The 16,726-nt window shown below is 35.2% G+C and overlaps 1 protein-coding gene across 4 annotated transcripts in view; it reads left to right on the forward strand.

The window, feature by feature from the left end:
- Nucleotides 1-16,726, forward strand: part of Cdh10 (cadherin 10) — a 191,288-nt gene that overhangs the window by 60,462 nt on the left and 114,100 nt on the right. For 3 of the 4 annotated variants that reach the window (XM_021182917.2, XM_021182918.2, XM_021182916.2), the window contains exon 2: nucleotides 13,753-14,097. In XM_021182917.2, coding sequence (XP_021038576.1) covers nucleotides 13,867-14,097 — 231 coding nt within the window. In that variant the 5' untranslated portion in view covers nucleotides 13,753-13,866. Of the gene's footprint in view, nucleotides 1-2,742; nucleotides 2,815-13,752; nucleotides 14,098-16,726 lie in introns of those variants that run through there. The other variant, XM_029470098.1, reaches the window with a different exon arrangement.

A 16,726-nucleotide genomic window follows, 5' to 3' on the forward strand; every position in this document is an offset into this window, starting at 1 on the left:
TCCAATCACAAGTTATCCTAAGAAGTCCTAAATAAAAACTTACAAACAACCTAAACAAATGCATCAGTTTTCATTTATGTATTGATTTACACATACATATAATAATGTTAGTAGTGTTACAGATTAACAATAAGAATATAATATAGAATAAGAATATAGAATAAGAGTTAATAAATTTTAAAAGAATTTTGCATGGAAGGGAGCAAAAAGGGGGTGATGATTCAATTATATTTCAATTATATAAAATTTTAAAAATTAAAACTTGAAGTCTCTATCTTGGCATTTTATTATCAAAAACTTGATATAACTTAATATAAATCCTAAAAACTGTTGAAAGAAAATAATTTAAAAGTAAATATATGGTTTACAAAGGAAAAGATGAGAACTAAAATATAGTGATATATGTATTGTAATTATGGTGTTTTGTGCAAAGGCAGATCCTTACATGTATAACCTGTAGTTGGGAGATAATCACATTCAACACCATCCCCTTCCACTTTTTCCTTCTCTATCTCCTCCTTTCCTTTTCTACTAAATTAATTCTTTTCCATATTCATGTATATATGTATATAAAATATGGGATACAAGATGGAGAGAGATCATGTTGTATTGTTTTCTCTTTTTTTTATTTGATATTTACTTTGTTTACATTTCAAATGTTTCCCTTTTCCAGGTCTCCCCTTTAGAAACGCTATATTCCATCCCCCTCCCTCTGCCTCTTTGAGGGTGCTCCCCCACCCACTTCCATCTTCCAGCTCTGGTGTTCCCTTACACTGGGGCATCGAACACACTGAGGACCAATGGCCTCTCCTCCCATTGATGTCCAACAAGGCCATCTTCTGTCATGTATGTGTCCAGAGCCATGGGTCCCTCCATGAGTACTCTTTGGTTGGTGATCCAGTCCCTACGAGCTCCAGGGGATCTGGCCAGTTGAAACAGTTGCTCCCTCCATGGGGCTGCAAACCCTCCTCTGTCCCTTTTCCAACTCCTCCATCAGGGACCCCGTGCTCAGTCTAATAGTTGGATGCAAACATAAGCCTCTTTATTTGTCAGGCTCTGGCAGAGCCTCTCAGGAGACAACAATATGAGGATTTGGTCAGCAAGCACTTCCCAGCATCCACAACAGCGTCCCGGTTTGGTGACTGTATAAAGGATAGATCCCCAAGTGGGGCAGTCTCTAGATAGCCTTTCCTTCAGTCTCTGCTCCAACATTTTGTCTCTGTCTTTCCTCCTAGGATGTTTTTGTTCCCCCTTCTAAGAAGCACTGAAGCTTGGTCTTCCTTTTTCTTAGGCTTCATATAGTCTGTGAATTGAATCTTAGGTATTCTGAACTTTTGGGCTAATATCCACTTCATGTTGCATTTTTTTATTATGGTGTCTTATTTAGGATTTTACTGCTGTGATCAGACACCAAGACTCAGGCAACTCTTATAAAGGGAACATTTAATTTTGGCTGACTTACATGTTCAGAGGTTCACTCTACTATTAAGGCAAGAGAATGACAGCTTCCAGACAAACATGGGGCTGGAGGAGCTGAAAGTTCTACCTCGGTTCCAAAGGCAATTAGGAGAAGACTGGCTTACTCAGGCAGCTAGGAGGAGGGTTGTAAAACCCATGACCACAATGACACACTTCCGCCAACAAGTCCATACCTATTTCAGCAAGGCCACACCTCTTAATAATGGAAATCCTTGGGCCAAGCATATTCAAACCATCACATATGGTGATCTCATATTGTTCCTATGTTTTAACCAATGATATAATTTCCTTGTGGAGGAAAGAAACTCAGCTTTGCATACACACACACACACACATATATATATATATGCATACATATACACTGTGCATGAATATATATTCATATAGCACACATGTATATATGTATGTATGTGTGTATGTGTTTTGTGTGTGTGTGTGTTTCACATTTTTATTTACTTTCAGCCACTGATATTTATTCTCTTAATGTCAATCATGCTTTAAGACACATATGCATGTGTATTTGTCACTGATATATTGACTTTGAGTACTTTGACTATATCCCAGTGGTAGTTTATTTGTGGTTCACATGCTTACAATCAGTTTAATTATTTGAGAGAGCATATAAAGATACAGGCAGAGGAAGTTCTGGATAGAAATCCAGGTTAATAAATGACAGCAAGAACTATGAATAGAATTGCAGGAAATTCTGAAGCTCATCATTATAAAAAAATTAACTGAGTGAGGACAGAATGTACAGAATCAGAGTAAGTCTTTCATACATATACAGATGACAGAGTATTAAATTCTGAGATGTAGAAAGACATAAAAAGTAATAATCAGAGATACTAAAAAGTATTGTTAAATTGCCAACTGGGAAAAAATCCTGAATTATAGAGAATTATCCCTTGAGATACATTCTTTGTTTTTGACTATGTTCATTTCTTGATATTTTATGGGCTATTGAAAACATGTTCCACACAAATTCTGGAGATTTTTCTTCATCCTCTTCCAACTCATTTTCTCCATGCAGTTCTTACTGCATCTACCCAGTTACCATAAAAGTAAGTATAACAAAGTGCTCTCAAAGAGAATTATTGTGCTTGGTTAGCTTAGTGTGATAAGGATCTTGTTTGTGTGGTTGGGTAGATGAATACTTGGGTGCAGACACAAAACTAATGAGATTATTCTTTCTTTTTCTGAGATATGATTATATATCTACTTGAGAGAAGGGAAATCATATCAAGCAATGATATCACCATGGAGAAAGAGTATAGCAGTTATCCAAGAGAAGAACTGATGAGCAGCATTCGGCTTATGAGAGGAATTTTGAACTAGGTAAATGAGTAGCAGGTTGCAGATCAGGTCTTGATGATCAACTGTTTTGTTTCTGACACCTATCTTTGCCTAATACATTTTTACTGAAATGAGAACTCCCTTTCCATCCCACAGTAATTGAGACAGGAGTTAGGTCAAGTATATAAATAGTGCAAGAGCCAGTTTGCAACCTCTTTAAAGTCTAAGAGAACATAGCCAATTTTACTTCCTTTTATATGAATAGTTGTTTGTTTTAGCGGAAAATATTACACTGGATTTTAACACCACAAAATTTGCTGAATCAGAATTATGAACTCCAATACTTTCAGTTGGTTAAATGGAATTATCATGAATGATCTCTCCAATTCGTGTTTGTTACTGGAAACAATATCAATAAAATCTAGGTGCACATATACCGAAATCAAAGATTGTTAAATTGGGTACTCATAAAGCTGATCAAATGAAAGATTGCAAGCCGTACTTCATTTGGAATTCAAAAAATGTGCTCCAGAAATTGATAATTATAGACTAGGGATAAGAGTTTGAAGTTAATGAAGGCAGAGATGAAAAAGAAAACACTGACATACACATACATTTAAAGGAGAATTTAAAAATCTGTTCTGATTAAGTAAATTATAGTTTTAACTCATTCAACCTTCTTTCTGCTGACAAAAATTCCTTAAAAACTAAACTTTAAAAATAGCAGAATCTTTATTCTAGAAAAACAAATTATTACTGAAAAACTGTTATGCTAGTGATATTTAAAACAAAAATGGTATGTGGAATTTATATACCTAAGATTGTACATTTTTCTTGTGTTGAGAGTTCATGGATCTAGAAACTCACTATGTAACGTGACCTGGCCTTTTGTTAAATGGCTTCCCACCAGTATCTCTCATTCACAAACAGTCTTTGATATTTGTGTCCAGGCTAGTGGAATCAAACTGGAACTTATATTATCAGTATTATTAGTTTTAAGTTTACTTTTAGTTCTCCTAGTTTAAATATTTCATCCTTTTTTGAGTATGCATTGCACGCATGTGTACATGTTTGCATATGCATGCACACATGTGTATATGCACATGTGGAATCCAGAGATTGATGCTAGTGTCTTCCTCAATCACTTCATGCCTTATAGTTTTTGAGACATGTCTTCTAAATAAATATGAAGCTGACCTATTGGCTAAACTGGCGAGCTCTCAACTCCCGTGGATCTCCTTTTGTCCATTCTTCAAAAGATGGAATTACAGATGCAGGTCACTGCTGTCTCTAACTTCATAAGTGAGTGTGTCTGTGTGATAACAAGCTCACCCACTGAGCCATTTCCTAGCCAGGGAAGTATAAGTTTAATCATAACCCAAACTGTTCATATCTAAATTATTCAAGGCATTTAGAACAGTGCAAGAGACAGTTGGTTAGCCTCAGATTTCTGTTTATAATATGATGAGTGCATGACACAGCATTACTGTCATACTCTTTCAGAGCTGACAGATTAACCGGTAGGTGAGAACGCTCTTGTCTGACTTTGAGGCTAATCCTTGCTGATATATTTGGCACTAAAACAAGTCACAACCTCACATTAGTTAAGATAGGCATAGAGCTGAGAGCTCAGAATACATCTATCAACCCATGGAGTTGATTTAATTAAGTTTAAAGTAAGAGGGGAAAGTAAATAATAAATGAAATAATAAATAAATATGTGAAACAAAGGCCTTCATGTGTATTATTTATATAATTATCTCAATTATTACTATGAATTCAGCTGTAAAAATATGTCCCATTATTTTAATAAAATTAAATTTCAAGAAGACCAATTGTTAGGGTTTAAGTAAATTATAAAACTATGCTGGAAAACATAAATTGTGTTTGAAACCTGTTCAAAATTGGCAACCCCATTAAAACAGACCCGAGCCTGAATTTACACCTATGCCTTCATTACAAAAAAAATATTTTTGTTTATTAATGCATACATTTAATACCTTGATACATTCTTTCTCCTACCCTATGTATATTCAAGACCTGGACTTCCAAGGCGCACAATGCAATCCTACTGCACTTTTTTGCCACCAATTAGTTATAACTCTTGAACTACTTGCAGAACATACCCCTGGACATGCAGCACAGGAATACTGTCACCCAGCCATTTATTTTGCATCAGCTTGACTGCAATTTCCACCAAAATGACTCTTTAGAACATTCAGGTTGAAATTAGGCACTCTTTTAACATGCTCACCCTTCACTCCTAGATGATGAAAACCATTTGACTGTGTCTGTGTAGCAAGCTGAATGGAGCAGACGCATGACTCTATGGGCACCACTCAGAGTAATTTACTCTCGGTTAACCATCCTTAGAACAGAAATTCTAAACAAATTTCACTCAGAAACCTTAAGATTTTGTTCAGTGATGGCTTCATTGAGTTAATCATCAGACCGTAGATTAATAATTCACATTTTCATAACAAACGACACTCCAGAGTCTAGTATCAAAACTAAAAGTTTGATGCTTTTAAGAATTAAAACATATAAATATTTAAATACATATAAACAAGACTTGTTTTTTTTTTTCTTGGTTGCAAATTATAATGAAAAATACAGCTTAGCACTGAGCCAAGCAAGCATTATAATAAATAAAAAAATACACTACAGACTGGACCCTGTCTGCCCTCAAGAAAACAAAATCTAACTACTCTGGGGTGATTTCAGTATTACATGTTGGCTACAGATGAATAATTTAAGACTTTTTTTATAGAGTAGTTTTCCATATAAATATGAGACACGGTCTCCCAGTGGGCCCTTCAGAACACTGAGCGTAAGTAAAAGCACAGGACTGATGACGTTTTTCCTGCTTCTTTTGCCTGACCCTGACTGAAGCAGAGATGCCTCTCTCATAGCTCTGTCTTATGTGCTTTTCCACATAGAAATAACCTAAAACTCCAGTGGAGTGCGAGTGGCCACAGTGCTGTGTCTCCCTAGGATTGTACTTTTGATTAAATTTTCATGAGTTGTGTTATGGAATTTTGCACTTTCATGTACAACTACCTTTAACACCTAATAAATTCCAGTTCAGCTTTGCAGAAAGTGTTTGATCCACACACTCTTGCAACTGAGTGAACAGATAATATTGCTAACAAGTTCTTTCTTCTAGCTGTGCCATTTCCTTGATGTTCCCAAAAGCATGCATGCAAAGAGGAATAACTTACATTGGTTTAGAATGTGAATATATATACATACACACACACACACATACACACATATATAATATATAGATATATATTACAATGTTCTGCAGAACCCACTTAAGTCCTTGATTCCAGAGCACTGGGTAGCAGATGGCTTTTATCTGAACATCTTTAGCTACCCTGAGAGCATTCTTGCTACTCATCTCATATAATGAACTAAATTCCAGCTGCAGTAAAAGAAGATTTCCAGGAAGCAGAGCAGCAGGTGTAGTGCCACAGCTCCCCTGGCACTGCCAACTTGGTCATGGATCAAGTTCCATCTGGGACTCTCTCATTTGCTGCTGAGTCAAAAAGTTGAGGAAACAGTACAAAAAACAAAACAAACAACAAAAAACAAAACCAACCAAACAAACAAAAAAAACCCCCAAACTCTTGATGGTTGATGGTATTCCTTTTATTTTTTTCAGTGTTCTGTTGTGTTTTGGTGGAGATGCAGCATGTTCTAGTGGCATTTTCAGTACACAGTGATTGGTTTTGGCTTTCATAGTTTCTCAGTCATTCATGCACAGCAAACCAATACCATCAAAGAGCTGATCTCAGCCCCTTTCTCCACTCTTCACTCTAGCTTGTACAGTCCTATGGAACCACACTATACCAGTCACCCAGTAGGTATAGCGGAGTGAAATAAGTTTTTTTAATTTTTTTAAATAAAAAATTATTTTGTCCTCAAAATGTAAAAAACAAAACAAAACAAAAACAAACAACAACTTAGCAGACTCCATCAGCTCATCCTCACCACATTCGTATGACCATAGTATCATCCTAATTATTCCAAAGATGAGCCAACTTGTCATATGTGGTAGGAAATCTGAGTCTGAACTTCAACTCAACTACCGCTCTTTCTCTTTTTATTTAAATGTATCTATTTATTCACTTTACACCCCAATATGAACCCCCTTCTCCTCCCAGTATCCCCCTCTACAAATCTGACCCTATTCCCCTCTAGTAGAATCTTAGAAAGAGGATCCTCATTCACTGAATTGTTTGTTTTCCCACTTCTATATGCGTTCCTTTGAATTGTATCTGGCTTTGAACATTGGCATATGAGGATGTTAGCACAGTGTATAGCTGGAGGCATGTATGAATGGTTTGTTTCTTCTCAGATCACATTCTTGACTTGAAATTACAAATAATTACAATGATTTTTTTTGGACAGGGTGGCAGAGAATGTCTTGGTTTTGGGTTTGTATTCCTGCACAAAACATCATGACCAAGAAGCAAGTTGGGAGGAAAGTCAGTTTATACTTCCACATTGCTGAGGCCATGGAGGGGTGCTGCTTACTGGATTGCTTCTGCTGGCTTGCTCAGCTTGCTTCCTTATAGAACCCATGACTAGCAGCACGGGGATGGCACCACCCACAAACAATGGGTCCTTCCCCCTTGATCACTAATTGAGAAAATGCCTTACAGCTGGATCTCATGGAGGCATTTTCTCAACTGAAGCTCCTTTCTCTGTCATAACTCCAGCTTATGTCAAGTTGACACACAAAATCAGCCAGTTCTAAGCATCATAGCAAAGACAAGAGGTTTTTTTTTTATTGTATTCATCATTTGTAACAATCCTGACAGTGTGACTAGTGAATCTTCATCTTGTAATCATTGCTCAATTGAAAATATACCATGTCCCTGTTTTATCAGCTTATGTAAACTCTGCTACATTAAGTACACAAATATACTTTTTAAAATATGGTATTACACGGTGAATTAACAATGTGAATCGCCATATTAGTAATAATTTATGGAGCACATACATGTTGCTTTCGTTATATCTATACAGAAATTCACGTGCAGAATACTTAAAATAAAATGATAAATATTCAATGTAGAATTACATGTTTTCTAACAGTAAGGCATAGTAGGTAGTATTCAATGAACTGTTAGAAAATATTATCAAGCATATGGCCTCATTTTTTTGGAGTCTTTAGTGTAATTCTTTGATTCAATTTTCTCTTAATTCTTTATTCTAGATACATAAATTGGAATTAGTTAAACAAAAGGAAGTATTTAATATATTCTGATTCATTTGTCTTGTAAAAACACACCTGGAAATGTCTTTTGTTTCTCAATATTGAAATCTCATTAGACTGTATTTACTGTATGAGATTCTAAAAGTATTTAGTGTTCTCCTAAATTGGTATACATTTGTTCTTAACAATTGTTAGCAACTTATCTGATTGTTATAGACGGTAAATGATTAAAGTCTATTACATTAAAATCCTAATGAACATAACCATTGGGCTGAGGAATGATTGTTTTTATTAGCCAGTGATGTGTGGCAGTGATCAGCAGTGATGCGTAGAGAGACCATGAGTAAGTGCTGTTCACCAACATGTTACCACATTATGATCTGTGATCTTGCCTACTTGCATACTAAAATGAACTAACTTTGGAGGAACCAATATTTCGATAAGCATCTCATAAGTAGATTGAAAATTCTTTGATTACAAAACTGAAATGAGATCAGTATGACATCCTCATTCATGCTTACTTGCAAAGCGATTCACTCTGTAGCTGGAGCAGGAGAAAATAAGATGATGTGTGGCATACTGTGAAACAAAGAGTTTCTTTTAATGAAAGAAAACAAACAAACAAACAATGAAAGTGATAAGAGAAAGGCTCTAAATTTTTAGTGATACTGTTATGGTCTTTCTCATTGCAGTCTTGTGTATCATACAATAAATTTTGTAAAATAAATATCTGGGCACTGAAGTACCACTCTCAGAATGTCATAAACATTTTGAAGGTGACTTCAGATACAAGGACGGCCCATGGTTTTGATATTCCCTGGAGCATTAGAACTAGAAACAAAAAATGTGGACTGAGCACATGGTCCCCAATGGAGGAGCTAGAGAAAGGACCCAAGGAGCTGAAGGGGTTTGCAGCCCCATAGGAGGAACAACAACATGGACTAACCAGATCTCCCAGAGCTCCCAGGGACTAAATCACCAACCAAAGAATACACACGGAGGGACTCATGGCTCCAACTGCATATGTAGCAGAGGATGTCCTTGTTGGACATCAATGGGAAAGGAGAGACCCGAGGACCTGAGAAGGCTCAATGCCCTAGTGTAGGGGAATACCAGGACAGGAAAGCAGGAGTGGGTGGATTGGTGAACAGGGGGAGGGGGATTGCGATAGGGGATTTTTGGAGGGGAATCCAGGAAAGGGGATAGCATTTGAAATGAAAATAAAGAAAATATCTAATTAAAAAAGAAAAAAAAATGTTTGCATACACACCTACCCACTTGTGAGCAAGCTCAGGACTCAAAGTGGCTGAAGTGGAGGATCACTTTGATTCTGAGGCCATTCAGTATAAATACCAAAGAGAGACTAGACCGACATTTATGGCAAAGTAAGTACATATTAATTAGGAGGCAAACAGAGAGAGAGAGAGAGAGAGAGAGAGAGAGAGAGAGAGAGAGAGAGAGAGAGAGAGAGAGAGAGAGAGAGAGAGAGAGAGAGAGAGAGAGAAAGCAATAAAGAGAAAGATTATTACACTTTTTTTTTTTTAAACTAACTTGTCCCTGTTCAGCAAGTGCATAGACAGGTAAAGAATAAAGCAGAAATCTGGATTTGCATCAAAATTTTAAAAGCTCAGGTATGAAGGAAATGTGGAAATATATGATAATAAAAGATGATTTCAAAATGAAGGGTTGTTTCGTAGCTGCATCTTAAAGGTATATTAAATTGCTTTTTTATTATTTATTTATTTATTTATTTTTATTGGATATTTTCTTTATTTACATTTCAAATGATATCCCCTTTCCTGATTTCGCCTCTGAAAAACACCCTCCCCTTGTTCCCTCCCTCCTCCCCCTCCTCACCTAACTACCCACTCCTGCTTTCTGGCCCTGGCGTTCCCCCACACTGGGGGATAGAGCCTTCATAGGACCCAGGGCTTCTCCTCCCATTGATGACCGACTAGGCCATCCTCTGCTGCATATGTAGCTGGAGCCACGAGTCCCACCAAGTGTATGTACTCTTTGATTGGTGGTTTAGTCCCAGGGAGCTCTGGGGTACTGGTTAGTTCATATTGGTGTTCCTCCTAGGGGGCTGCAAAACCTTTCAGCTCCTTGGGTTCTTTCTCTAGCTCCTTCACTGTGGACCATATGCTCAGTTCAATGGATGGCTGTGAGCATCCACTTCTGTATTTGTCATGCACTGGCAGAGCCCCTCCAGAGAGTGTTGTATCAGGCTCATGTCAGCAAGCACTTCTTGGCCTCCAGGATAGTGTCTGGGTTTGGTGATTGTAAATGGGATGGATCCCCAGGTGGGGCAGTCTCTAGATGGGCATTTCTTCAGTCTCTGCTCCACACTTTTTCTCTGTATCTCCACTAAGACATGGAAACATGGGTTTTATTTGTTTTCTTTTTCTCAAAAATTTGGTTTCTTACCCAGAAATTATGTTATAGAATTTCTTTTTTACTACATTCTTGCCCCCTACCACTTGTTTTACTTTAATTGTAATACACTAATTCTAGCTAATACAGCATCTCCTTTACATACCATTTTATATTCTAAATTTTAGCTTTAAATTTAAATTTTAAAATGTCCAACTTGTTCATTAATAAGGAATTAAAAAGAAGTATTTATTTATTATAATATTATCATTTTCCTTAGTGAACCAAATTTGGTAAGGTATAATTGCCAGGACAGTGTTCAGATTTACACATTAATAGGAAGAATAGAAATTGCAAGATTTATATCATAGTTTAGGAAGTACTGGAAACAATGTGAAAGAGATTTTTTTTTTAAATAGCCAATTCTAAATGTTAAAATAATGTTGAAGTATTATTTTCTCAGTTGGTAACATTTTAAATATTTTAATTGACTTTATTCATGATAAAATGGGTTAAAGATTAATTTATATAATGCCCTACAGGACTTCTTTTAAATATTAAAGGCCGGGGCTAAGAAAACCTGTTAGAAGCTATTGTAAGTTCTTTTTCTATAAATAATGATTACTTAGAATAGTGTGATAGGCTGTAAAGATGGCGCAGTCCATAAACTGATTTCTGTTTGAACATAGAAAGGAATTTGGAACTCTAACGTACTTTTAAAAGCCCAGGAGTGGTGCTACAGCCCTGTAATTCTACCATGAGTAAAGGTGGAGAAAGAGAGATCCCAGGGTGCCTTGATCCGTCATCCTAGCTTAATCTACAAGTTCTAGGTTCAATCTCTTTAAAAAAATAAACTCAAGAGCAATCAGGGAAAATACTCAAAGAAAACACCTAGCTTCTGGTAACAATTATTAGTTCTATTCATTACAAGAAAACGATATTGACAAAAGTCTACATATTGGCTCCTAACTTCATAAAATCTGTTAGCAAAAATTAACTTGGGAGAATGTAATGATGAGTGGTGATAGTTTTCAAATAGTTTGGATGTAAACTATCTTCAAATATACTATTAATTATACTATTATTAAAATATACATCTTATTGAGGATTCCTAAATTATTAAATTACTAATTTCTTGAACATACAGTGACAATGAAAATGTGATTAGAATTATTATTTAGAGTTTTGATTAGTTATTAGCAGTGTTTAATATATTATTCACTCACTAATCTCCAAAATGTCAGTTCTCTGTTATTATTGGTCATTTATAGCCGTATAAAGAATGAGCAGTAATATTGAATATAGTTACTGTCAATTTTGTTAATGATGAAAAGTGATGAGTTGAGTATACTGTTACCTTGATAAATAATAATATTTTAGTGGAACACAGCAGAAAGCCTTTACACATAGAAAGAGTGTAGGATTCTGGCCAATTTCTTGTAACATATCCTGATTTATAAAAATATAAACAACATTTTGCTAGATGTTCCTACTCTCTAGAATGCAATCAATATACATGTCTGAATATCTTGGCTCTAGGATGTTAAATCACTTTATGCAGAAGTTCGTTGCTAAACTCCAGCAGAGTATTACGTGGCATGTTATAATAGAGTTCATATCGATCACTTTGTATGACTTCCTGTGCTCACTATCATTTAATATACTCAAGGGAGACACTGGTTCATCATTAATCCTATTTCTAGAGACATTTGCATTAACCTCTCAATCATTTTAATATTAAAGGAAAAGAAAACCAAACAGATTGTTAAGAAATATCTGTGAGTGAAAGCATAAATGTGTATCATGGCGTACTTAAAGTGCTTCTCACAGAAAACACATAGAATCCAATCATGTTGTTCTCCAAATAATTTAGATCAATTATAATATAAAGACATAAAATATGTATCTAGTAGAAAGCTTTAAAAATCAAAGCAAATGTATAAAACAAAAATTCCTCCAAACAATAATAATATAGAAGAAGTTGTTATTGTAATATGTGTTTTCATACATAAATATTTGACATATCCTCATATAACAGGAAATGATACATGTTTGCATTATTATATTTATATATTATTTCTTTTCTAAAAGTGTGTAATAAAACTTTCTAATGTTCAAGGCACTATTCTAGACACTGAATATGAACATCTCATTCCACCAAAAGATATTTATGGTTTAAAAGATCAGTATAATTGATAAGCAAATAGAACTTATATAATATATTGTGGTACATGAAACATTCGAGTGGGTAAGATAGGATTTAAGGAGAGGATTTATGACTAGATCTGCAAATACAGACCCCAAACAGAAGGGAACAAGTCTACCTTCATCAAGGGAATACTAAAAGAACTCTAGCTTTACAGGAGTAATTTTATGGGCTCAAGTAAAGGGCTAAATGGAATATCTGTGTGGAGCAACAGATCATTGTGAAATCCAGCCCTACAAATTTGGGTAGATCATGTTTTCTGCTCATAATGCAATGAGTATTCATGCAGAAGCAAGACACTGCAAAATTGTCATTACAATGGGATGATTTGGTGATGCTATAAAAAAGAGTGTCAGGTAGAAGTTTGGTGGGAAGTGAGTAGGAGATTCCCATCATAGATATTGGATATTATAGGCTTATAATCCAAGGTGAAGGCAGAAGAGTGGTAAGAAGTGCTCAGATCTTGCAAGTGTATTACACATATAGCTGTCACCGCATGTAGGTCCTCCTACTCACGAGTGCTAACATTCTTATGAACCTGTTACCTGTAGTAGTTAGTGCCTTTTCTAGTGAAGAAAAGCCTGGTGATCCATAGAGTAACTCAATAGGAAACAGTAGGCTTCAGGAGAAGGCCTATAGGACAATTGTTATTGTCCAAGTAAGTGGATTTTTTGTTTGTTTGTTTGTTGTTAATTTTTATAATCTCTGACTAAATTAGAACAAGCAATGGTACTATTTAGAAACTTCTTAAACAGTATTTCATTTCAGAAATCCCTCATAATTTCCATAGTACATTAGAATCAAATTTTATTTTCAAAGTTTAATTTTATGCTAAATTTTAGAAGATGTGACATGCCAAATGTTATCTTTCTGCTAAATCTGGGAATTACAAGACTTTAAAGCTGTACCATAAGAGAAAGGGTCATGATGGTTTTTTTTTTTTGCTTTTTTCACAATTTATTTGAGAGCAAGTATTCATCATTGTCTTTTCTTGAACTGTAGATATTCCTCCAGACAAAAATGCTTCGTAAAACTGATCATTATTTTAAGAAAAAGAAAAAGAGTATTTTCCTTTCTGGTTTTACTAATTTATTTTCATTTTAAAATCCAAATTAAAAAGTCATAGTGTTTTCCATTAACTATTGTGTTTCTTTGTTTGTTTGTTTGTTTGAAGCTCTTGGGAATATGTCCATAGCACTGATGAGGTGCTGGAAGCCAGTTGAGATCTGATACCATAAACAGGACTACTTTTTCATCACCTACACTGGAATTTTTCAAGAAGTAAACTATGACAATCTATCAGTTCCTGAGACTGTTTGTTCTTTGGGCATGCCTGCCCCACTTCTGCTGTCCAGAATTAACATTCAGAAGGACTCCTGGGATTCAGCAAATGCCTGCAGAATCCCGTGCCCCAAGGAGTGATGGTAAAATCCTTCACCGTCAAAAACGTGGCTGGATGTGGAATCAGTTTTTCTTGCTGGAAGAATATACTGGATCTGATTATCAATATGTAGGCAAGGTAAGTCTATATTAAAAAGGTAAATAACTATATTCTTGATTTATCTGTCTAAGTAAAGAATATTGAAGCTAGTCAATATCCCAATGAATTTAAGTTTGATTCTCTCAATGTTCTCATAGCCTTTTTATTTATGTAACAAAATTGTACATGGGGAAACTGTGGGATGATCATAACATGTTAAGTATTGGAACACTTTACAAGAATTACTTTTGTCAATCTCACAAATGAAGTTATGGAAAATGAATTTTCATGGAAGCTGTTTGTTAGTGAAGTCCTTTAAATGAGGAGGTATGTTTAAGTTAACATTAGTATTTACTTCAGCAAATACAAATAAAATCGAGTTTCATATTTTACAAGCCATGGAGACTACAAGCAGATTTATTTGCTTGTTTTCCAGAATAGCAGTTACTCAATTATAATCAATTTTCCTTCATCTAGTCTTTAATTGGGATTTAATAAATGTTATTCAATTGAATTATTGTTATAGTATGTGCTTTTTCATGATACTCAAATTGCTTCTCATGCCCCATCAACAGAATATCAATACCTTGAGGTTAAGAACTCTATATCATGTCTTTGTTAGTCTACTGCTTAATAACAATTTTACTAATTTGATGATTGCTAGTTGTATTGAATAACACTTCCTCAGCCATCTGGTGCCACTTGGCTATTTGGCAGAGAAAACTAGTCTAGAATTTAATATTAGTCTGTCCCATTAAAATTAGAATCTTCTTACAATACAAATGACAAAGAACCCAACTATAACAACTACAATATTCCCAATTAGCTATATGAAAACATATAAGATTTCATGCAATGTTACTGTATTTTATAGTGTATACAACAATTCCTATCTTAAAAGTACATGATGACCTACCATTCCAATAGAAGGTTCATTGACGGTTCAACTTTCAAGAGTGTTTAATTCCTCTGCATCTATTTTAGTTTCTGTTTTGCCCTATCTCTTCATATATTGCTGTGAGAAAAACACCAGAACCAAGGCAACTTAGGAAAGAAAGGGTTTATAGGAGGAACAACAATATGAACTAACCAGTACCCTCCCCCCCACCAAGAGCACACATGTGTCTCTGGTTGCATATGTAGCAGAGAATGTCCTAGTTGACCATCAATGGGAGGAGAGGCCCTTGGTCTTGTAAAAATCATATGCCCCAGTACAGGGGAATGCCAGGGCCAGGGGTGGGTTGGGAGCAGGGCAGCGGGAGGGTATAGGGGGCTTTGGCATAGCATTTTAAATGTAAATGAATAAATAAATAAGTAAATAAACAAACAAACAAATAAAATCCAAGATGCTAGAACACAGACACTGCAACAGAAATGGCTGAGAGCTCACATCTTGATACCCCAGAGGAGGCAAAGAGAGACACATCGGGTATAATTATTGTCTGCTGAAATATGAAAGCGAGCAAAGGTGACACATCTCCTCTGAGAAAGTGAAATCCCACAATCCTTCCCAAACAGTTCCATAAACTGAGGACAAAGTATTTAAACTTATGAGACAAGAGAGGCCATTCTCATTCAAACTGCCACATTTCAGGTCTATTATATAAGTTCTATGACTTATTCAATTCATAACCTATAAAATAGATACTTGATGCCTTTTTGTTATTATTCACAGGTTAATACTGCATAAGTAGCTTATATTGTATCAGTTACATCCAAATTACATGTCTTCCTTTAGGTATATACGACAAATGTTAAAATATTTTATCTATCTATCTATCTATCTATCTATCTATCTATCTATCTATCTATCATCTGTTTTAAATATGCATATATACAAATAAATATTATGTACTTCATTGAGTGCAGTTTGGTTGTAATACATATTTTCTTTATAAAATACAGAAACTTATATTTTCTACACATTATCTTAATATTAAATATGAAAATTTACTACACAGTCAATTTTCTTTAGGAAACTTTTCTTTCAGTTTTTACTTCCTGTAAGGCAGACATTGCTAAATATGCTAGTGGTTTCAGTCTCTCTAGGTTGATTTTGCTGTAGATTTAAAATGTATTCTAATTACAGACATTTGGGGAACTAGTGACAGACATCCCACTGTAGGAGGAGTGTCTAGAGGCTGAGAATAGGAAGCAATAAAGCAAATGATTCTGGTGGGATGAATTCGTGAGAATGAAGCACATATATGGAGATTGAGAGGGATATTTTTGTTGTTGTTGTTTTTGTTTTTTTCAGACAGTTACATTTTTCCAAATAAGAACTCTCTTTTCTTTATAATTTTTAAGTTAAGGCTATTTAGGAAAGCATACAGTTAGTAATAGAAATCTCAAAGTAGCATCTTACTTTCAACTATTTCTCTTTTTTGTGAGTAACCACATTTATGAGACTTCATTTTTCTGTCTGTGTAAACAAAGAAAATGTTTATGCCAGTGAACAGATTATAAGTGCACTTTCTGCAAATACTGATACATTATTAGTGTAAAGGGTATTTAAAACCTCTGTAGAAAGGATAAAGATAGGCCAGGGGGTAAACTGTCACTGCCCTGACTCTGAAAGAAGTCAAACAGTGAAGTCAGTGCATTTCTTTCCTCAGTCCCAATAGTCAAGGATTTTCCTCTAAGTCATGCAATTAAGAGAGTGGTTCAT

The sequence above is a fragment of the Mus caroli genome, chromosome 15, assembly GCF_900094665.2.
Source record: "Mus caroli chromosome 15, CAROLI_EIJ_v1.1, whole genome shotgun sequence".
Classification (NCBI taxonomy): Eukaryota; Metazoa; Chordata; class Mammalia; order Rodentia; family Muridae; genus Mus; species Mus caroli.